This window comes from Phyllopteryx taeniolatus, chromosome 2 (genome assembly GCF_024500385.1).
Source record: "Phyllopteryx taeniolatus isolate TA_2022b chromosome 2, UOR_Ptae_1.2, whole genome shotgun sequence".
Classification (NCBI taxonomy): domain Eukaryota; kingdom Metazoa; phylum Chordata; class Actinopteri; order Syngnathiformes; family Syngnathidae; genus Phyllopteryx; species Phyllopteryx taeniolatus.
In genome coordinates, this window is record NC_084503.1 from 19,685,944 (window position 1) to 19,710,109 (window position 24,166).

The 24,166-nt window shown below is 40.9% G+C and overlaps 1 protein-coding gene across 12 annotated transcripts in view; it reads left to right on the forward strand.

Moving 5' to 3' along the window:
- Positions 1-24,166, forward strand: part of nav2a (neuron navigator 2a) — a 205,329-nt gene that overhangs the window by 165,479 nt on the left and 15,684 nt on the right. For 4 of the 12 annotated variants that reach the window (XM_061764531.1, XM_061764472.1, XM_061764503.1 and 1 more), the window contains 15 exons: positions 2,444-2,582; positions 4,467-4,785; positions 5,420-6,098; positions 6,695-6,914; positions 10,841-11,127; positions 11,977-12,042; positions 12,513-12,557; positions 13,061-13,221; positions 13,453-13,635; positions 15,678-15,730; positions 17,726-17,749; positions 18,123-18,197; positions 20,215-20,298; positions 20,367-20,490; positions 20,603-20,787. In XM_061764531.1, coding sequence (XP_061620515.1) covers positions 2,444-2,582; positions 4,467-4,785; positions 5,420-6,098; positions 6,695-6,914; positions 10,841-11,127; positions 11,977-12,042; positions 12,513-12,557; positions 13,061-13,221; positions 13,453-13,635; positions 15,678-15,730; positions 17,726-17,749; positions 18,123-18,197; positions 20,215-20,298; positions 20,367-20,490; positions 20,603-20,787 — 2,644 coding nt within the window. The remainder of the gene's footprint in view (positions 1-2,443; positions 2,583-4,466; positions 4,786-5,419; positions 6,099-6,694; positions 6,915-10,840; positions 11,128-11,976; positions 12,043-12,512; positions 12,558-13,060; positions 13,222-13,452; positions 13,636-15,677; positions 15,731-17,725; positions 17,750-18,122; positions 18,198-20,214; positions 20,299-20,366; positions 20,491-20,602; positions 20,788-24,166) is intronic. The other 8 variants (XM_061764483.1, XM_061764557.1, XM_061764493.1 and 5 more) reach the window with 7 other exon arrangements.

The following is a 24,166-nucleotide window of genomic DNA, read 5'->3' on the forward strand; positions in this document are numbered from 1 at the left end:
TCCCATTGTCGCCAACCATTCAGTCCACAGATTAGCCAACTTTCACCCTACATTCTCAAAAACATGAGGAAAGACTTGTTGCTCGAATATGCAAACAAAAACGCACCCCAATATGATGGGAACGATGGTGAAAGGACATTGATAACCTTGCATTCCTCACAGCTCTGGCTGACTATATTAACAAAATAATTTATCTGTTATCTGTACAAAATAAATTCCATATTATCAGTGTAATCATACTGTTTTAACTAAAGCATTCTGATACCATAATTTTCCTAGTAATCAATTTTTACAATTATGTACTGTATTACAAAAGAACATATTCACGCCAATTTACACAGTGTCCCTGAACGCACCACGCACACTCATGTAGCTGCTGCTCGCCTGTCTCATCTCATTCTGAAGAGCAAAATAGGCAATGCAGCAGGTGTGCATTCTTTCTATTAGCATGCCCAAACAGGTCTCCCTGCTGGTCACTGTTAATATTACAGTTGAGTCACTGTATATTCAAGAACACCAACATCGCAGCACACCCTGCGATGTGACAATTGTGCACACATACATCGCGATGCTCAAACTAAATATTGTGCAGCCCTAGGTTGTGTTAGGGCTGGGCGATTTATGGTAAAAAAAACAATATTCACGATTATTTTAATTGTTATTGAAATCACGATTAATAAACAGGACTATTTATTTTATAAACATAGTATTTATTCAACTGTGACAACTCAACTTAAAATATGCCTTCAAAGAACAACCAGAAAATAATTTACTAACAAGTAAAATAATAATATATTAAAATAATAACAACAAAAAAACAAATACAAATAAATACTCGCAGCTGTTACTGCTGTACATGGTTTCTTAGAGGTAGTGTGGTGCATGCATGGAGATACACACATTAAAATCAAAAGAGTAGAAGAAGGTTGCGATTGAAGTTTATTAATATCCAGTAACTCTTTTTTTCACAGATAAGGAAGAATGTATGTCTGTGAATATTGTTATAGTACCTGTCTGTGTTACTGCAGTGTTTGTGTGTGACTATTCGTTATTTGAAGGTTTATTACTCAAGTGACTTCTCATTCTAATTTTGGTTAGCCTGTCAGTATATCCTTTACACATTGATGTCGGTTCTTGATGTAGTGCCGCCTGAGGGATCGAAGGTCACGGCATTCAATGTTGGTTTTCGGCGTTGCCGCTTACATGCAGTGATTTCTCCAGATTCTCTGAACCTTTTGATGATATTATGTACCGTAGATGATGAAATCCCTAAATTCCTTGTAATTGTACGTTGAGGAACATTGTCCTTAAACTGTTCGACTATTTTCTCACGCACTTGTTCACAAAGAGATGAACCTCGCCCCATCTTTGCTTGTGAATGACTGAGCAATTCAGGGAAGCTCCTTTTATACCCAATCATGGCACCCACCTGTTCCCAATTAGCCTGTTCACCTGTGGGATGTTCCAAACATCTGTTTGATGAGCATTCCTCAACTTTCTCAGTCTTTTTTTCCACCTGTCCCAGTTTTTATGGAACGTGTTGCAGCCATAAAATTCTAAGTGAATGATTATTTGCAAAAAACAATCATGTTTATCAGTTTGAACATTAAATATCTTATCTTTGTAGTGTATTCAATTAAACATAGGTTGAACATGATTTGCAAATCATTGTATTCTGTTTTTATTTATGTTTAACACAACGTTCCAACTTCATCGGAATTGGGGTTGTATATTGATTGCTATGGAGGCTTGTATTGCATAATCAAGCTGTGTGTGTGCATGCATTCTCTGGAGCAGTGAACTATTCAGTGGCCATCATCATCAGCCTCCCTCTGGTTCTTTCAAAGTCATGTTCGCCAACCACCCTGACTTCCTGTTCCCCACCGAATCCCAGCTATAGCAAACACACACACACGCACACACTTACAAATGTATAAATTTATTCTGCATCAACTTACTTGCATATTTGCTCCGTTTAGATGGGTCTGTTTGAGCTTGTCATACCCCCCCCCCCCCCCCACACACACACACACACACAACATGATGTCACCCCTCCAGTGAGCCTTTGTTCATGTGATAGACAACCCTATTCAGCCTGTGTGCATGATTGTGTGTGTGTGCGCGCACCCAAGCGGAGGTCATTTCGATTGCAAACAAAGAAGAAAGAAAGAAACTCCGGGCAGTCAAAGAGACGAGATTCTTTTTCCCCTCCTGATTTGCAATTGTTGTATGGCTGAGCATGTTAGATTATGAATTTATGAATACACTGTTTCTTTTCCAGTTTGCTCTCGATGCTCTTAAAAACTGGTCAGGTGCGCGATGCTGACTCATTACATCTGCCATCAATATCTGAGAGGAGGGATGTCTTCCAACCTTGATATTGGGACTTGTTAACAATGCGGTTATTGTAAGTATTTCCTTTTCCTGTATGTTGTTTGTCCAGTTGGGATGACAGCAGCTCGGTGAGCAGTGGAATCAGCGACAACATCGACACAGATGACATCAACACTAGCTCCTGCATCTCTTCCTACGCCAACACACCTGCAGCACAGCGCAAGGGCCTCAGCACACAGGTAACACAGGTAACGGAGCACGCAAAGTGCATTTATTGTTGCATAGGTCAAGACCTTGAAGAGAAAGCAAAGAGTAGCACAAAACTATTCGGGGCAGGTTAATATAGGCTGCATCATCTGGAAATACGTCACATTGGCTGCATGCCATGGATGGTGTGTTTTTAATAGTCTTTTAATGGAGCAGCCTACTGCTTTTTGAAGGGTTGCCTTGGCAACTGCAGGAGCAGCTTGAAAGCAGCTGTCATTCCTCAAACAGCTGTAATTCAGTGTCTGACTTTAAAATTACGGAGAAGGGGCCAACTTCAGTCAAGTTGGATGACATTTCTAGTTTGGTACTGACTCACCAACTTTTCATAGGGTTTGAAAACCATGCAAACAAGTGAAGTTGTAAAGTTGAGTGTAAACAGCTTCAGGGACCTTTGCCACTGGTGTCCGCTGTGCTTTAAAGGACTCACTTTGAAAACCAAATTGCCTTGAGGCCTGACATGTGATGCTAATTGACAGAATCAAGTTTGAGCTTTTATTTCTCAGATGGTATTTTTAAACCAGTGGTTCTCAAACCTTTTACACCCTTTACTCAAAAAAATATGTGGCTCCCCAAGTACCATCAAAATCACAACCATTACAATACAGTAACGTAGTACGCCTACGCTTTCATCAAATATAAGAGATTTTATTCTTAAAAAGTATTTTCCTTATTGTAATCCACTGTAACATTAAGCATGGTTTGAACATTAATACTGATCTTAAATAAATACAAAATATACTAAAATAATGACTCACATAAAATGTTAATTAAAAGTTATTCTAGAATACATTTTTTAAAACCACACCGTTTTTAACGATTAGATACAAATGTATGTGCTTAAAATACAACTAAACTGTACCTAAAAATATGTACTCTACTTGAAAATCAACAATTGTACGGTACTCGATTAAAAAAGTTTTAAACAGACTACATATAGATGTAAGCGTAATTCTGATATATTTGATAGAATGTCATGTTTTAACTGTTGTAAATTTTGTTTGTATTTAATTCAGTGATAACTTTGTGTACCACTACAGGGAGCCTGTGAGCAACTGGTAGTACTTTTACCACACTTTGAAAATCACTGTTTTAAACAATTATGTGCTGGTAAAAACACAAAACACAATTGAGTTATTTTTAAAAGACCCTTCCAAGTTTATTTTTCAGTCAGTATTTGCTGATTTACACCTGGATACTATTTACCCTTGTCATGAAGACTTGACTTGAAATTTGAAACTACATGTCAAAATCCAATTTCTGTTAATATCTTGATGTCACTTTTATTAAAAATATTTTCCCCCAAGCTCTTAAAGCAGAGGAGTCAAAGTTTATTTTTTCAGGGGACATGTTGGTATTGTTTTACTCACAGAGCTGTTATGACTGTGAAACTACATAAATGTTTCATCACCTCATCATAGTGTTATATATACAGTACACAAAAAAATTGATGGCTCACTACTTTTGAAAGAAGTCAAAGATAGTTTGATCAACAGTTGTTCAAGTTACTGTAAATAGGGGTTTCGTAACAAAAAAATGCTTGCAATTTTGTCAACATTATTTATTACATATGACGATTTCAAATTTGGTAAAGATTTTAGCAATAATCATGGGCGTTGACGCAAATGATTTGCTTTCCCGAGCCACATAAAATGATGTGGCGGGCCGGATCTGGCCCCTGGGCCTTGAGTTTGAGAGCTGTGTCTTAAAGGGTTCAATAAACAGGGTGAGAAATTCTTCCAATAATGGAGGTGTAGATGCTTTTTGGAGATTGACACGTGCACATACAGTACTTGGAACTTCTCATCAAAGACACTTTCTTCAGCAGTGTGTTAAATCAGGCATACTGTATATGTGTGTGTTCGCAGCCTGTGACAGATGCCGAGAAGCACTCGGTGTCCACAGCCGTGCACCAGGCCTGGTCAGGAGACGAGGTGAAGAAGCCAGACGGCGGTTCGGACAGCGGGGCCAAAATGGAGCCGGGCTCCAAGTGGAGCCGTCGAAATCCCTCTGACATCTCTGATGAGTCAGACAAGGGCGGATCGGGGAGAAAGACCCCCTCTGTGTCCCACACTGGGTCCTGGAGGAGAGGCGTGAATACTCAGGTGGGGGTAACACCCCCCCGGACCAAAAGCACCAGCAGCACATGCCCCACAAGCTCTGTCACCGTCAAAACCCACTCTTCAGGTAATATATTTGATTTTTTTCAGATTACGTAAGATTTCATTCGTTTTTTTTCATGTTGCTTACTGAAGTCACTGAACCTTCTGGAGAAAATTATATTTGTTAAAGTGAGTGGAGAGCAACGCTACTTTGTATTGGTAAAGGGTCACTGTTCAATAAATAGACAAACTTGGCAAACATGAATAGACTTGACGTTACTTTAATGATGTAGTTGACAGTTTTGCCTGTTTATCTGCAGAATTCATTTTATGACTACCTAAAAAGGATGATACCAAGTGATTATTTTCACTCGACAGTTTAGTCATATATAGTTTGAGATGCTGTTAGTTCAAGGTCTCCCTAGAATACATGGTGGCCTAAAACATTCTTTTGGAATGTAAGCCTTTTCATATCTGTATTGAACTTCTGTACTTGGTTTTGGTGTCAGTGGCTAACGTGTTCTAACAATAATTTAATTTAACAAATCTCTTGTCTTTTGTTACATTGAGCTATCCATCCATACATACATGATTTTACAGTGTATTACGTTTTGTACACCGTCTTACTAAATTGTCACAGGAACTGGCTGCAGTGGATTTGCTGTGACTTCTTACCGCCCATGTTTTTATTTGTAATTTTTTTACCGCATGTCTTAAAGGTAAAACAGATGACGTCAAGGTTTCAGAAAAGGGTCGTCTCTCTCCACATTCTAACGGCCTTAACTGCTTGGCCTCTGATGCTGCAGATGAAGCAAAGAAACAATCCCTCTGTACCAGCCACACATCGACACCCAGCTCCCTCACACACACCCTTTCAGAGCCCCAGACACATGCTTCCCGCACACCAACAAGCACGTTTGGCTTCAAGAAACAGGGCCATGGCATAGTAACCATGGTAACCGCCAGTGGGGCCACCATTACCAGTGGCTCAGCCACGCTGGGGAAAGTTCCAAAATCTGGGGTACGCTCACTTGTAGGATTGAAGGCAGGTGGGCAAGATGGTGGGGTGCTGCTAGGCCACCACGATGATGGCTTCCTCCCTGCAAGTGCCCGCTCCAACCTTCAGTACCGCAGCCTCCCGAGGCCCGGTCGCTCAGGAGCGGCTGCCCGCAATGGAAACCGCTCATCCACCAGCAGCATTGAAGCGACTGTGCTTTCAGTCACATCACATGGAAAAAATGCAATCAGCATCGCCAAGGCCAATGGTTCTGGAGGTCTTCTGGCCAATCAGACGGATCGGGAGAAGGGCGTCTCAGATATTGACAACTTCAGGAGCGGAGGATCAGCAACTGTTCCTCTCACAGGAAGACAGCAGGTTTCATCACCAACACTACGCAGGTTAGCACATATACGGTACAAATTAGTCATCCTGCCTACACACTAAGTCGGTCCTACTTGTGCTCTTGCCGTTGGAACATTGAGTAATAATCACACGTGTGGGCATGTTTTTTACACCCTTAAATACTCCCATTAAGGTCAAATGAGGTAATTGTAAATCAGAGGCTCAACTTGAGCTCAAGTAATCTGCTTCCAAACCTCAGAAGCCTTGGCCTTGCGTCCGGGGAGGGCGTGGTGCTGGGTAATGGGAGACCTACCTCAACACTGTGCCCTCATTATTGTCAGGGAGCGATAACTCTACAAAGAGACTGCATGCTTCTGTTCTTGGCCATCACAGCGCCACTCCTTGTAGCCTGCATTTAACTCTAACCCAGGATTAACACAGAGAGGAGAGAGTTATGACTCTGCGTGTTGGCCGTGATTCAGATCTGAGTACGGACTACTTTGTTTAATTGTCTGACTAGTGTGTGGACAAGAAATGCTTAAAATCCAGTTCAGCTGAGTGATATTGAATAATTAATGATGTATTCTATAAACAATATTTATTTAAAATGAGACATCACTCTTTCCACACATCTGCTCTTGATTCTCCGCAGGTTGTTTGGTGGGAAGACCAACAAACAGGCTCCAGTCACCACGGCAGACAACATGAAGAACTCCACTGTTATCTCTAACCCCCATGCTACCATGAATCATGTGACCTCAATGGTCGAGTCCTCTGATGGAGGGCTGGGAGGTGTGGACAGCGAGACCATCAGCCCTATGTATGGCGGCAGAGTCCCTGGGTCTGGCACGGGGACGCTGGGGAGCGAACAGGTGAGCTGCCCCTCGGATCGAGACACTTGAAATTGACTCTTAAAAGGTGACAGCTTTATAAAGATAAAATATAAAACAATATTAATAGATAATAATAATTTCACTTAGCAATGGCTCTCATCGCTCTCCATATCTCCTCTGGGACGCATTCCTTGCCGGTTCTCCTCGTGGTGTAAGTGAAGAATCGCAGACAAATAAGTCAGACGGTGTCGACAGTCATTCTTAATCAAACAACATAAATACAATAGTAATCATGGTTTTCCATATAGGATGCCATCTCCATGTTTGACGTGGAGTAGCACGTTGTGGTTGTACAAAAAGTCCAATGCCGCCCGATATTATCCACTAAAAAATATTATGGCTAAAAGCTGTAATAGTACTGTCCAAACGGTTTAGGATGACACAAAAAGAATATAAAATGATAATAAGACGATAGTACAAATAATAGAGAACGCTAACAGAGCTGCTGACTAACACACACACACAACAACCACCATACTGACTTCACCATACGGTACATAAATTAAATTAATACACATTAATTATGTTTTTATTAGTTACATCTTCAAATAAGGATTTTTTTTACAGTCGCATTTATTTGACACTCATGAATTGATGCTATTTTTAGTAGTCTAACGATTCATTCATTATATCAAAGTATCGATTTATATTCCTACCATGTAACTGGATCGATCTGTGCTCAGGAAGTTAGCCTTCCGGACGAAAGCATATAGATTTAAATTGTTTTAAAAAGGTAATTAATCGATCGTATCGATACCAGGAAATAATGCATTGGATTTAAGCAGACTTCATATGGCAGTGTGTATGTGTTGTACAGAAACAAGTAAAGAAACACATTTGTAATGCCTTTTACTTTGCTATAATTTTCAGTTAGCACACAGCAGTTAGACGCAACACTACTTTTTTCTTCGTCTCTTTTGTTCCTGTTGTCCTATTCTATGGCCCACAGCTAGGGTAAGTTCAGAAATTCAATCTGCCAGAGTGCAGTGTTCAGAGAGACAGAGCGTGCTCCATTTTCTATGAATTTACGAACACGCGTGTTGGCCATTGGCAGGGATACGTCAATGCAGCCGCCATATTAAATGTGTCAGTTATCCCTGTAAACGTCTCATCATGCCTGAGCATGGCGCGCCGAATAACCAAACGACACACTACAGCAATGCTCTGAGTTTCCGAACGTTCAGGAGTGTAGAGAGAGCGCTTGGAGTGAATTTCCGAACGTACCCCTAGTCACTCCTTTCCGTAGTCCCCCTTGTGGTTGGATGAAACGTCACAGTATGTGAGTGTGTGTTGCTTTTTAAGCACTTTTAATTAAGTTAAAGACGTCGGTCTGTCTGGCAGATGCCACATGAGAAGGCGGCCAGCGAGAAATCATCAATAAAGATGCGTGTGTGACCCGCGGCGTTTCCCTTGCACTTTTAAATCTTGAAGCTCACTAGCTTAGCTTAGCTCACAAGCTGCTAATACGGTATAGACGCGTTTGTGGCACAAAAGAGTAGAACATGCGACAATGTAAACTTCTGGCCGCTGGCAATGTGTGGGAGTATGTCAGATTCTGTCCATTCTTTCCCCCAGTTTTGTTCATTTATTTAGCTCTCTATGTATTATTAACACGGTCACTGATGGTGTAGTGGTACACTCGTCTGACTTTGGTGCAGGCAGCGTGGGTGCAGTTCCCACTCAGTGACGGTGTGAATGTGAGTGCGAATGGTTGTCCGTGTCTATATGTGCCCTGCGACTGACTGGCGACCAGTTCAGGGTGTAGTCCGCCTTTCGCCCCAAGTCACCTGGGATAGGCTCCAGGGCCCCACGACCCTAACCAAGATAAGCGGTGTTGAAAATGGATGTATTATTAACACTATTCCTAAAAGATTTTCCTTGGAAAATCTATCACAGTGCTTCGTTTCTCGCCGTATTTGGCCGTATTTAATATTTGGCTGTTTAGAACGGACTGTTTAGAACAGCTCTGAACTCCTAACAGCAGAGGCATTTTTTCAAAGAACCCCTCATAATTCTAACACGAATTAAACATCTTATTTTGAGGAAAAGAAACTGGCCCAACAAGTGAAGTCATAGCTGTAATAATATAAATAACATATTGCTGTTTTCTCCTTTGTTTTATTGCAAATAAATACAAGCATACCAGGAAAATCTTTATATTTCATTACCATAATGAATTTTTATTTGATTCCCTTACAAGAAACAACAGGAATCTAAGAAATTTCACCTGCACTGTCCATTATGCAATTATTTATTTCACAGTCACACTTAATGAATTTTTGGCTAAAATGTTACTGACTCGATTTCAAGCTACTGAATCGTTTTGGATCTTAACGTTCTAAATTAACCAATATGGCCATTGAATAAAATCGGCCAACAGGAATCGTGATATGAATCGAATCGTTGCTGAAACAAATTGTTACACCCCAATTTTTAGCTTTCCTTCCTTCAGCTGCCATCGTTAGTATACATTTGAACTTTAGATAGGCCTATGTTTACCAGCGATTCCAATGGTGACAGTTGATGTACCTGTTTGACAACTTCAAGTACACTATTGTAATTATTGAGTGAGTCAGGTATTCACTAACGTTAGCCTTTACACTTGTATTCTGTCATGCAATAAGAAGCTGCTAAAAAGAAAAAAGAACAAGTTTAATGAGACGTAATTTCTCAGTGTATTCAAGCTCAATGAAGATTCCGTGGAATCACTGCAAGAGCTCTTAGCAAGTACTAAGCATCTACGGCGCATTTAAGGGCAATAGTTAAATGCTGTCTGGCGATAGTGATATTTTGATGTTTCTTTTATTCTTTATTTGGTCTTTCAGCACAGTAAGAGCATTTCTTAGCATTCGCATGTGATTTCAAAGGAAGTTGCAATTTCTGATTAGATGCGGAAGCTTTGTATCACTCCTAGTGCTGGCTTGTCGTTGACATTTTATAATTCAGTATACAGTACTTGTTAGATGTGTTGTGTTCCCATCAGACTCACTGAAGCCATCTCAACCAAAAATAAAATAATCCATTGTGAATCACTAACTCTAAAAGCTTCAAATGAAAGATTTTTTTCTGAAAAGCAATGGTTTTAACAAATCTTGTTTATTAATCGGTGGGACATAAAAACAACAAACAACTGTTTGAAGCATACTGTTGCGTCACTTTTCCAGAAGGGCATTTAAGATCAGCACTTAAAGAGATGGACTATTGACGAGATGGGCTATTGTCACTCATCTGCTAATCTAACAGAAAAAAGTCAAAACAATGTAACCAGAAGACTAAGTTTGGCATTATTATTTTTGAGTGGATTTAGTGCATGTGTAATGAGGATTTCAGAAGGTTATAGCAAATCCAAAGACAAAAGTGAGGTCAGAGACGATCCGAACAACGATGCATTGTGTTGATTTCACTGCCCGAAGATATAACAGACAAGTTTGTGCATGCATCTTTTATGATATTCCAACATGATTAATAAGGCGTTATCAGACGTTGTGTGCATCATGAAGTGACGACATGGGCCAGCAGTCCACCCAGTTTTGGGTGGGTAGACTTCGGTTTGTTCATTCAGTCTGTGTTTAATGTTTTTAATCCCTACATTTAAAATAGTAAACCCTGTAAGGTTTTTTCTAACTTGAAAATAAATAAAATTTACAGTAAATGATAGAAAAGACATGTATCTCATTTGTGAAGGATTAGGATTAGTAGGAGATTGTAGAAAAACCTTCCAACAACATGAGAACCACTGCTTGTGGAAACACCTGATGTAACTGCCATCGGCAAATTGCATCATCACTACGTAAACATGGTGAACATACTGCAATACATGCTATTTTTTACCATTTGACAAAGAATAGCGGATTAGGGCCTTTTTGGGGGGGGCCGTAATTTACACAACCTTTTTCTTGCCACAGGCCTCCAGTCCAGGCTCAATCTACTCCTCTACTGGCCCCTCCAACAGTTTAACGTGGGGCACAACATTCAGCAGCTCCTCTGCCCAGAGCAGGGAGAGCACACTGGGTGGACACGGCGGAACAGGCAGCGTGGGCTACCCCTCTGTCAGCAGCATGCACACTAGCTCCGAGTCCATTGACATGAGCCTAGGCAGTGCCGGGGGAGGAGGAGGCCATGGGACCCACAGGGAGGACACCCTGTCCGCCTTGGGACGCACTGGCAGCGTCAAGACGGGCATGTCGGAAAGGTGAGAGCACAAGAGTGAAAAGTTATATGTTTTTGGGGTGCATTTACAAAAGCATACGGGTATACTAATTTATCCTTGAACATTGTTACTGTTTATGAATGTAGGAGCCTAACCCTTTTGTGTTTTCAGTTGAACAACGGTGTATATTTTATTTTCTGGGTGTGTAAGAAAATAAATGACTCTCATCTCGAACATTGAGTACTTCATGTTCATTCCAAATAAATATCATATATAAAAAAATAAATATCTTCATTTTTGATCATTAGAGTGCACCAGCTCTGACATTCTCACATACCTAAACTATGTAATCCAAGTATTAGAAACAGCGCTCAGTATAATGTGACACCATTGCAAAGGGCATCCACAACAATAAACACAATTACATTAGCACCCCTATGATTGTATCAATTAAAACAAAGCAGTATCACCTTTGTGAAGTCAGTATTTTTGATACATGCCTTCATATAATTCTTTAAGTAAAAGAACAGTGTGTATTGTCAGCACTTCACAATCATAGTGGTGAAATGTCCCATTTCCTATCCTTTGCCCTCTGTCTGCACTCCAGCAGAGAGACAAAGTGCTTGGGTGTATATACAGTAACGTAATTGTGGTCATTGAAGAGGAAGTTATGTGCTCCGTGTCAGGTATGCCGGTGGAAAATGAATAACATCTGTAGACAAAGCTTTTCAGGCTATGACATCAGCTCCTTCACACAGCTTTCTCGTTAATTTCTCTGTCCAAGTATCTTACAGTTGACTTGTGTGTTAAAGGGATTGTCTTTTTGGGCTTAATTTTCTTAAACTGTCTTTCTCTGTGTCTGTTGTGCGTTTTCCTCCCCATCTCCCTCAGCCCCCTCTCCTCCCCCTCCGCTAGCCCTAAATTCAGCCGAAACACTCTGCCACGGAAACAGGACAGGTAAATGGAGCTGTGTGCGGTTTTAGGCTTATTGTGAGACCCCCCCCCCTCCCCCCACCCCCCTTAGAGCAACTCAAATATAACGAAAATAGGAATCTGTGTTGACTTATAGTGTAGCTGTGGAAGTGTGCAGCTCTGTGTCGTTGTGTATTGTCATTTTTAAGATCTGCTACTAAAATGTGAGCTTGTTCATGTCTATATGCCTTCTGTCTAGTGGTCAGCTCTAGGCCTTACTGTTTCTATGCTGCCACCTTGTGGTAAGAACGCTGGAGGTGTTCTTAATTGTATGTGACAGTCTTATGAAGAAGTAACAAGAGTGTTAATCTAAGTGAAAGACGTGTGTTTAATACAATACATTTCATACAAATGAACTATGGCATAGAGGTAGCCACCTTTATTAAGCTGTGATTGGGCAGAATCAGCTGCATGTTCCCCTTCCTTTCCCTGTCTGAAGTGTTTCTCTCCCACAGTGGGCCACTCTGTGGCAGAAACACTCTGCCTAAGAAGGGACTCAGGTACTGACCCCCCTGCTTGCCGGACATATTCCACGTCTTCACTCTAATTTGCCAAATTGTCTTCAGTACTATTTCCCTGCGTCTACATTCACTGCTCGGGGCTTGTTTTGTTTATTGGTGCTTTGAAATGCTGTTTGCCACTGGGCACCCGCGTGGTTGTGTTATTCTTCTGCAAAGCGGCTTGTCACTTTGTCATTATACAGATCTCACTGTCGTATTTAACAGGTTTGATTTGGGAGACTTTTTTTGGACTTCTGATTTCACCACACTGTTTGTTGCTCACGGCTGAGATGCTCATTATGGCATAATGCTTTGTTCCGGCATCTAATTCATTTGATGGGTCGAGCTACTAATTTGGCTGCATAAGAGGAAAAAAGTGTTATAATGAAGAAAAGCATAAAACATTCAAAATCAAATCAACTGCTTCAAAATTAGTCAACAGAATCCACGCTGTCCTCCTATGTTGTATCCTCACAGCCTAATGAACCTTTGAATTCTTGCAGGTATGGCCCGCCCCCTCAACTGCGAGGCCATGAGGAGGGCCGCGATTGGCTGCGTTCCTACTCCACCAGTGGGCTGCAGGAATCAACCAGTAACTCCCCCTTTTCCCCTGGCTCCAGCCTCACCTCCCCCTCTGGCACTCGCTTCAATTTTGGACAGCTTGGTATGCTCCCTACACTACCACTCATGAATATCACAATAATAATAATATAATATGAAAGAAGTGGTGTACTATTTGCTATCTTCACATATTCAACATAATAGCCTGTTGATTTAAAGGCTAGTAAATTACTGACAGATAGCGTTAGACACAGTCATGTGTCCTACAACACCGAATTCAAGTTTTCATTTTATTACAGTTAAACTTTGTATGTTTATAATTTCATTCTCACAGCGTCAAGCCCGACTTCAACGGCTCAGATCAACCTGACCGGCCTGCGTAACAACAGTCTGACCAACCAGGATGTCACCTTTGACCCTTGCAGCGACAATCGCCTGAGAAACTCTTGCATGTCCCTCGATGAGAAGACTCGCACCATGAGCCGATCAGGCTCTTTCCGGGATGGCTTCGAGGAAGGTACAAGGATTCAAAATTGTGGACAGAGTGCAGTGTGTGCAATCCAATAAGTTGGTGAAATCTGTAATTAGGTGAAAAACAGGAAAACCTCTAATTTTATTTTCCCACCACCCATGCCAAATGAATTATGAATACATGTGTTAAGAGAACCGCAGGAAGGACTACAACTACTTCTCTCAGAAAAAGCCTTCTATGTCCTTAGAAAAGCCATAATCTACTTTGGTCGGCTCAGTTTTTTGTTTTCATAAGCATGTCTTTTGGGAAACGTATCCAGGCAGGGTCCATCAGTAGGCTGACTGAGGGCAGGCTGTAGAAACACAGGTATGAAGACTGGGAGCATTGTCTTTAGAGGATCTCTTGATGGGGGGTGGGAAATAATAAGTAACGGGTGAGACAATTAGCCACCCTTAAGCTATTTGTTCAAACTTTTCCTTGACAATTCAAGAAAGGAAAGAAATAAAGAGGCAAGGATACACACATGAAGCACATACACAAATTATTCTTCTGTGTAAGTTTGTCTGAAATATTTTGAATCAAACTTGAAATATTTTTGTGTGAATAAAAACAAAAACTATTCCGTCAATGGATCACTTTATATCATAAAATGGTGCATCATTGACTTCAGTGCCTGGTATTTAAGCTTTAAAACGTACAGAATTCTGTAAACCTATGATGAGCAGCACTTTCCCAGATCAAATTTAAAAAAAATAAAAATACACTTTAGATAAGATACTGAATTTAAAAGACTGCAGTTTTACTTTATTTGAAATTAGATAACAGACTGGGTTTTAAAAACAGATGGCAAGGCATGTTAAAAGTAGTACTATTAATATTGCAACTTTCAAGTGCAGTATAGCAGCCACTTCAGAAGGTAACTATCGTAAGGAAATGAGTGTGCAATTATTAATTAACATTCATCTAGAGAAAATGGTTTGTAATTGTTGCTTGGGCAGTGTAGTTTCCTCTTCCTTTTGTAATTACAATGTTGTACAAGGATCACAGTGAGAGGCGTGAGAGACCAGATGAGATACAAGAAACGTAGCTTTCTCTCTTTGTGTGTCAGGATGTGCGGTTGGGTCTGTAGACAGATTACTGGAATTTCTGATGGATAGATTGACAAGACAAAAGTCCCCTCATCTACCTAATACCATCCTTTTTGTATGCAACCCCACAACACAGTTACCTAAATCTCCACACAAATACATACCCCCCAGGCTGATGACCCTATTATTATTATAATAGCCTTTTCTATATTTACCTAAAGAGCTATACATGTGGAAGTGTTGTTCTATACTGGAATTATACATTTGTTTCCTCAGGTGCTGTCTTTCTCAGTGGTTAGACTTATTTATTTTCTGTATAAACCTGTATCTGACACTGTGGAGAAAATATATTTTCAGAGTGCAACCTTGCTTGGTCAATATTGACAGGCCCACTTGGCTCCAATCGCACAATAAAAAAAGTCAAAATATAGCACTTCAGTATTGGCAATTGATTCTTTTCTGTGTTTGGGTTCTCTGTCGTGTAAGAACTAAAACATGCAAGGCCTGTAAACAATAACCATGTGGTCAAATAAGGTAGGCCCAGAACATAACATACATGCTATTTTGTTTACATCCAGTGCACTTTGCCGTGAAGTGCAAATCAAGATTAATATTGCGTTGGTGACTGAGAGGTTAATGATTGAATCCAGTGGGCCCGGCCTGGCGTCTTGGTACGGCCGATGACATCACCCCCGGTTCCGTCTAATCGGCTTCCGAGCAGGAGGAGGTCGGTCCGTGGGCTGAAACTTTGATGTGTGATTAGCAGCTGAGTCATTAGCTGAGTAGTGCCAAGGCTGTGCCACTGCTTGCGCTGTGTAGGAGTTTTATCTTTAATCTTTTATGGTCAGGGGAACGTGACTTGTGCTGGGGCAGGCTGGGGGAACTGCGGAGTGGGGAGGATCACTGTTGGTTGGGCTCATTTTAAGTTGGAGTCTGCTTGGAATCATATGTTCTGTGTACGTTTGTGCTTACTTTTATTTGTTGTTCATGTCTCTCCAGTTCATGGCTCATCCCTCTCTCTGGTCTCCAGCACCTCCTCGATGTACTCCACGGTGAGTATACAAACCATGTAACACAGTTTTGGGGTAAATTAGTCATTCTTCCCACAAAAGGTCACTGTAGTTGCTTTTGTTTTGAAAAAGGAACCTTTGCTCATGGATCGGCAGCATCTTAGTTTATTTGGACAAATAATTGGACAGATTCACTTTTAAGAGTTGAGCACAATTCTTGGCTGTCGCTCTAATATTAAAAAAGTCTTTAACCTTTGAATATTTTTCGTCTCTCCAGTCAATTATTGAACTAGTGACTCACTGTCACCATGAATTGCTTAGTGCACTAAGCAGTTAATGTTAAAACCAGACCAACGTGTTTTGTCTTTTGCTTTCAAAATTATGAAATAATGTGTGTGTGTATTTGTTATTCACTTAATCCAGCCACAGCCTCTAACACCCACACACTCGTTTGGGACCACCTACATTTACACAATGGCCAATCAGAGTTATAGCTCCGCCAGTTAGCCCCACCTCCTCCTCCTTCTGCGGACTGGTTTACTCACCTGGGCAGGTGTAGCACACAAACACCCAGATAGTCTGTTTGGGTTCTGTCCCTGAAGCGAGAGGTTCGGCAGTGAAATCAGACTGGAAGCGTAATGATGACAACCTTATCCACCACAGGGACTGTCACATCTTTTCAACTAACGGTAGGGATGAGAAGAGCAGGAGGCTGCAGTGATATTTCATTTAATAGTTTGAGCTCTCTTGGAGGCATAAGAACAGAAGAGGTTTTTTGAGTCGATGAGCTTGAGTCTGAAATGTTTATCGGATGTTTTGTATTTGACAAGCTTATCAAATGTTGCCGTGTGAACTTGTCGGGATGTTTTACGTCGTACGTGTGTTAATTTGTGAAGCGCACGTCACGTAGTGTGTGACTCCTTGACAGACAGGCTGCTGTGTTTTGGACTGAGGAGCAGCACATCATGTGTGCTTGATTGACAGAGCTTTGTGTGTGCTTGCAAGCGCGTGTGCTCACTGAACTTTACACAACCAGACTCACAGGAATTTTTAAATGTCATAGTAGGTGACTGTTGCGAAAGGGGAAAAAAAAAAGCATTATGCACAACAATTCTCTTTGGTTTGTTAAGGCTTTCCATGTGTTTGAGAGATATCACTTTACTAGGCAATGTGGAAACCAAATACCAGATTTGCTCTATTGTGTGTTAAGTCTTATGAAAAATGGAAACACGCTGGTTTTGAGCAATGCCCCAGGTAAATTCAACCCATAATTTACATACATTTTCATTTATTGAACTTGTGGTTGTTTCTCTTCCCTCAAAATCTATATTTACTTCCTCATCAAACTTCATGATTTAACTGCACATTCTTTGAAAGCATTGTACAATTGAATCAAGATTATATCAGTTCAAATTGAATCGCTGTATTACATATGGCATGTTGGCCAATCATTTATAGGGTCACATGACTGTGTCTAACTTAAAAAAAAAAAAAAAAAAAGTTGTAAATTCCAATGTGCTTTTCCACTTTAACTTATTTTTTCGCTTTGGGTGGATTAAATCAATATCCAACTGAGTCTATCTCTTTCTGCTCAGAGTTCTAAAGAATGTTGAAAGCTGTATGCTTTGTGAAGGCAGATGAAACATTAAGAATAGCTCCAATGAGGTTAAGAGACAGTAATTCTCCTTCTAGATGCGTGTGTCCTGTACAGTAAATATGGGTGTTGCATGTGTCTTTGTTTTGGTGAAAAGCAGTAGGGTGTGTTGTTTACGTGTGAGCTACTACTGTGGTTAGTCTTTCTTAGTATTTTCACGATGGTAACAATAAGACACACTCTTGTACAGAGATATGTCAGTAAAATGCCTTCAGGACTAAAGCTCTGCTTTCCAGATATTGTACACCACACAGTCCGGAGTTTATAAAGGTGTTAACATGTAATCTAGAACAGGACATGTGATCTTGGCGTCTTTTCAAGTTTGAATTCAGTAAGAACAACCCATAATGATTCTCTCTTTTTCTTATCATCTCATTTCACAGAATGAGGAGAAGTCTCAGTCAGAGGTAAATCAAACTCTCTTTTCTCCACTCTTTAATTTGCCATATTTAATAGTTGGACTTGTTGGAACATTTGGAGGCATTTTCACAGTTGAATGCTGTTGCACAGCTCCATGTCTACATCATGACCAACCTTGTAACAGGGTCTTGGTCCTGTCTGAACACCTGTGTAGACCACGACAGGCACATTTGTACTTTTGCTGTGTTTATTCTCTGCATGTATCACAGCTTCACTCTGGGAGCCCCTGTCATTTGTCACCACAGTAGTTTTAGACGTGTCCGTGTGTGTGCAAATTGCATTTTTTATGAGCTACAGTAGGTAGGTCTGCTTTTATGTCTGTGTTTTTTATGTTTGTGATTTTTCTTTCCATGTTCTCAGATTCGCAAGTTACGCCGGGAGCTGGATGCCTCCCAGGAGAAAGTTTCCGCCCTAACAACACAGTTGAGTGCCAACGTGAGTGAACGTGCAAAAGCACAATACATCCATACTCGTCTCGTTTGATGTGCCGCAACCTAAATATTACCAATAATATGATTAGCAAGCCATTTTTTATTTGTCACTTAATGTTTTAGATTTGCTCAGGCACAAAATAAATTATGCAAAGATAGTCATACTCAGTTTTGACTGCTGGTAAGTGAGGTATTAATGTAAAAATCTATTTATTAATGTATTTGTTGTTTATAGTTTATTAGTGTGGAAAAGCATTATAGAAGATGTGTTTATCAAAATGCTGCCCCTCTCATGTAGCGAAATGTAGCAAGAATGTGATCTTTATCAATGACATTCATCTGATCTTGAAGAAATGTACTTTTACTCACAGAACATGCAATTTGACATCTGTTGCAGCCATCAAAAAATCGTTGAACATCTCCAGGCACGATCCGTGATCCCCCGCTTTACAGCTTATATTGCACAAGTCTTTCCATGCTTCACCGCTTATCTGCTGCCTGAGCCAGTGCACGTTGGTGGTTTAACTGTGAATGAGAGATGTGCAGCGAAGACAAAGGTCTTAGATTACAGCAGAGTCGTGTCTTAGCACACTACTGTGAGGCTGGCCCAGATGTGCCCTGGAGATTTACAGCTGAAGACTCTGTATGCGTGCGTGCATGCGCATGTGAATAAAAGCAGCTAGAATGCAGTGTTATGTGTGAGTGGCTTCTTCAGACTAGAGTGCGGGGTCTTAAAGGAGGGTCTTTGTTAAAATGTATGATTTCACACCACCGACCCACAGGCGGGTTACACATTTTCTGAACACACCTTGATGCCCCGAAGCCCAGACTCGAAGAACATCTTTGTTTTCAGCACTCTCATCTTGAATCACACGTCAGTCAACACCTAACTCAGGTCTTACAGACAGACACACACCTTTTCAGTTTTCCTTAAGGTGCTCTCACCTTCACCCAAATCTACTGATACACCTCAAGCAAGAGAATATTCCTGAATGTAAACCAATAAAGTTATTACAAACAGTGGCCTTTCAACACTAATAAAAACTGAGCAAGATCCTACTGATGAAGGGAAGAATCTCTCTTGAATTATGAACCAATTAAACCATGCATTTTACCAACAGCATTACAAATACATACAAACTGGTTTCACGCCATGTTGTCACAAATATTGAACAAGCATTCCCTTTTTAATCGCATTTATTTGATAATCACTATTTTATGGCGGCATGTACTAATTTCGCCGCACGGTGGCTGACTGGTTAGAGCGTCAGCCTCACAGTTCTGAGGTGCGGGGTTCAATCCCCGTGCCCGCCTGTGTGGAGTTTGCATGTTCTCCCCGTGCCTGCGTGGGTTTTCTCCGGGCACTCCGGTTTCCTCCCACATCCCAAAAACATGCATTAATTGGAGACTCTAAATTGCCCGTCGGCATGACTGTGAGTGTGAATGGTTGTTAGTTTCTATGTGCCCTGCGATTGGCTGGCAACCAGTTCAGGGTGTACCCCGCCTCCGGCCCGATGACAGCTGTGATAGGCTCCAGCACGCCCGCGACCCGAGTGAGGAGAAGCGGCTCAGAAAATGGATGGATTGATGGATGGATGTATTAATTTCCACATAGTCCACGGTCATACAATTGGGTGGGATCAGTTCTGACTCCAACTTCCTTGATCATGCTTCTCACACATATACATACAGTATATCCATGTTGTCCTTAATATTGATTCCTGTTTCACCAGGAAAGGAATGTGAATGTAAAAAGAATTTTTAAAAATGTTGTATCCAATCCATACTCAACTTTAATGGGCACTTTCCAGATCAGTGCTCCACCCTTCAGAGTTTTGATGGAAATTGGTTAAGTTGGGTTTTTTTCACATCATCCTACCAACTAACCAACAAGTCTGGTCATAAGACAATTCACATACCTGAAGTAGATGTGCAAAAAAATGCATTCAGATGATTATATCTTTTTATAAATGGGTGTTTTAGATCTGACATGAGAGCTGTAATTTGTTGATGTCCGGCAGGCTCACCTGGTGGCGGCATTTGAGCAGAGTTTGGGCAACATGACCATTAGGTTGAAGAGTCTCACCTTGACTGCTGAGCAAAAGGTGAGAAAATATTAGTTTAAATATGCAGATTTGTTGATCTGATCCACATTTCCTTTTTCATGTGTCAGGATTCTGAGTTGAATGATCTGAGAAAGACGATTGAGCTGCTGAAAAAGCAGAACGCTGTCGCTCAGGCAGCCATCAGTGGCGTCATAAACACCCCTGAGCTCACGCCTAAAATGGACAGGACAGGTACACACAGGCTCTTGTTATAGTTTGGTTTAAAAAAAATATAAAAAATACATTTTCTTTTCACAACCCCAAAAGGTACAGACTTTTAATTGATATACTTGCCCTCCTTCAGCTGGCAGTAATGGCAGCCTTCACTACCAGCAGCAGCACCAACAGCAACACCAACCAGACCTGCGAATCAGGAGACAACACTCTTCAGACAGTGTCAGCAGTGTGGCCAGTGCTACCAGCCATTCCAGCGTAGGTTCCAACATGGACGCAGATGCTAAAAATAAGAAGAAAAACAAGAAGAATTGGGTAAGACAAAGGAATATATACATTTAAAGAGCCCAAGTGTCAGAAGTATACAAGCAGCCTACCAGACATATCATGTTTTTTTGTTGTTGTTTTTTTTAAATTATTTTTGTCTTTGTGTGTCATGGCTTGCATGTTTGGCTTTCCTCTTCAGACGTCTTATACTGGGGAAAAGGTGACGCATCTAAGGACTATTTGATTTTTGATTATTTTGGTCATTTGCATTTGGTCATTTGGTCTTCTAAATGTTCAGCTTACATGATTTATTTTCCACATAATTTTGATGGCTATAATGCAGTTTGAAGAAGAATTATTCAGAACTACTACAGGTTGTAATAAAAAAAAAACTCTGTAGACGTGAAAAAGGTTTTCAACTGACTTAATCTGCATGTCTATTTGCAAATGACACTGCATCTAATGTAGTTTCTCTGTCAGTAATTCATTGTAAGCAGTATTTATACAATGACGAGTTTGGCTTCAGTCAATAATTTTTCCTTCTTTGTTACTTGAAGACATTTTTGTGCACTGGAGGACAGGTCCGAGACGATGACGTATGCAACTTCTAATATGTCCTTTCTGTCATCACACTGCATGTGGTGTTAGCTGCCTGTGTGGTCAGAGCCTGATCATAATGTTGTAGAACTGTAGGTGGAGCTTTGTGGTGCTTTGTGCTAGTGTTAAAAGATGAGCGCTTGTTTCAGGTTTCCTGCTTTAGGTGGCTATGATAATAAACAACCCCCGTATGTCTGTGTAATAAGCTTAGCTGAGACCTTGCTGGGGGTTCCACCATGCAGGTGCTCATGAATTGTGTGTGTATGTGTGTGAGATGCTAATTAGGGTGTGTCAGAGTTCATGGTGTTTACAGACCCCCAATGTCACGATGGTAGCGTCGGCATTACAGTTGCCAGAAAGTCCAATCTGCTTTGGACTTGACCAGGGGTTGAATGTTTATCTCTCCATAACACATTAACACTCGCACACCCATGTGAACCTGTGCTGTTTTGTCTCTCTGTCTTCATTTGCTTCGCTTCATGTGGCAGGTCTATGAGGTAAGATTAGTGCACCCTGACAACTACAACCCCAGTTGGGACATTGTGTTAAACATAAATAAAAACAGAATACAAAAAGGCTGAGAAAGTTGAGGAATGCTCATCAAATACCTGTTTGGAACATCACACAGGTGAACAGGCTAATTGGGAACAGGTGGGTGCCATGATTGGGTATAAAAGGAGCTTCCCTGAATTGCTCAGTCATTCACAAGCAAAGATGGGGCGAGGTTCACCTCTTTGTGAACAAGTGCGTGAGAAAATAGTCGAACAGTTTAAGGACAATGTTCCTCAATGTAAAAATTGCAAGGAATTTAGGGATTTCATCATCTACGGTCCATAATATCATCAAAAGGTTCAGAGAATCTGGAGAAATCACTGCATGTGAGCGGCAAGGCCGAAAACCAACATTGAATGCCCGTGAAATTCGATCCTTAAGGTGGCACTGCATCAAAAACCAACATCAATGTGTAAAGGATATCACCACATGGGCTCAGGAACACTTCAGAAAACCAATGTCAGTAAATACAGTTCGGCACTACATCCGTAAGTACAAATTGAAACTCTACTATGCAAAGTAAAAGCCATTTATCAACAACACCCAGAAACGCCGCCGGCTTCTCTGGGCCCGAGCTCATCTAAGATGGACTGATGCAAAGTGGAAAAGTGTTCTGTGGTCCGACGAGTCCACATTTCAAATAGTTTTTGGAAATTGTGGACGTGGTGTCCTCCGGGCCAAAGAGGAAAAAAACCACCCGGACTGTTATGGACGCAAAGTTCAAAAGCCAGCATCTGTGATGGTATGGGGCTGGGTTAGTGCCAATGCTGCCATCCAAGCAATGTCTTTTTCATGGACGCCCCTGCTTATTTCAGCAAGACAATGCCAAATCACATTCTGCATGTGTTACAACAGCGGGGCTTCGTAGTAAAAGAGTGCGGGTACTAGACTGGCCTGCCTGCAGTCCAGACCTGTCTCCCATTGAAAATGTGTGTCACATTATGAAGTGTAAAATACAACAACGGAGACCCCGGACTGTTGAACAGCTGAAGCGGTACATCAAGGAAGAATGGGAAAGAATTCCACCTCCAAAGCTTCAACAATTAGTGTCCTTAGTACCCAAACGTTTATTGAATGTTGTTAAAAGAAAAGGTGATGTAACACAGTGGTAAACATGACCCTGTCCCAGCTTTTTTGGAACGTGTTGAAGCCATAAAATTCTATGTTAATGATTATTTGCTAAAAACAATAAAGTTTGTCAGTTTGAACATTAAATATTTTGTCTTTGTAGTGTATTCAATTAAATATAGGTTGCAGATGATTTGCAAATCATTGTATTCTGTTTTTATTTATGTTCAACACCACGTCCCAACTTCATTGGAATTGGGGTTGTAAAAGCAGCTTAACCCCCGTTTTAGGTTACGAACCTATTTGCTTTTTCTCCCATTGCCCACTGCTACTTCCTTTCAGTATTTTTCTCTCCTCGGCACTGCATTTCTTACTCACACTCCTCTTGTAGGACTCAGAGCGCTTTTAAAGGAAAACAAAAGCACCCTGAAATACTTGGCCACTCTCTAAAAATGATCTTATCTCATTGGTGTACTAAAAGTCCTTGAGAACTAATCAAATTACACATAGCATGAGTAAAAAAATAGATGCCCAGACTCATAAACAAGTCGGAAGAAGTTCGGACATATAACAGAATAATTCCCAGTGAACAAAGCAACCTCCGTAAAAGCAGGCTTAAATGAGTTTGGTGTGGAAGAACTGGATGACTGGACAAAAATTTCTACAGCCACATTCCAAAATCTTCTACAAACGGACACCCATGAACAAATGTTCTTCCATTTTTCATTTCTGTTTGTGAAATTATCAGGTTACCCAATTACTCCCAAGGGAGTAGCTCAATGTGATTCAGTTCTTTTTAAAGCCACTTGTAAATACACGTGATAGCCCAGAATATGCAATAGAGTGCTCCTGAATAAAAAAATATGTATGTAAGTGAGAGAGTACTGAAAGTATCCCAGGGTGATTTTCCACTTACCACAAACCTGTTCCAAAGATATAAAACAAACGTTATATATGTAATTACGGTTCTATGAATTCCGAATGACCGCCAGAAGGTGGTGCTGCAAGCACTTAAAATTTTCTTCACGCATGTGCAGTTCGAGTGTGCATACCAAAAAAGTCACGTGTTACGCCCCGGTGACCAGTTCCGGTCTCATACGGGGTTCACTTCCTACAGAATCTTCTCACGTAAACATGAGGATTCCGAGTGACAGAGCGCTCTGGCGTTCATTCGGGATTCATAGAACCGTAGTTATATATATAAGTTTCC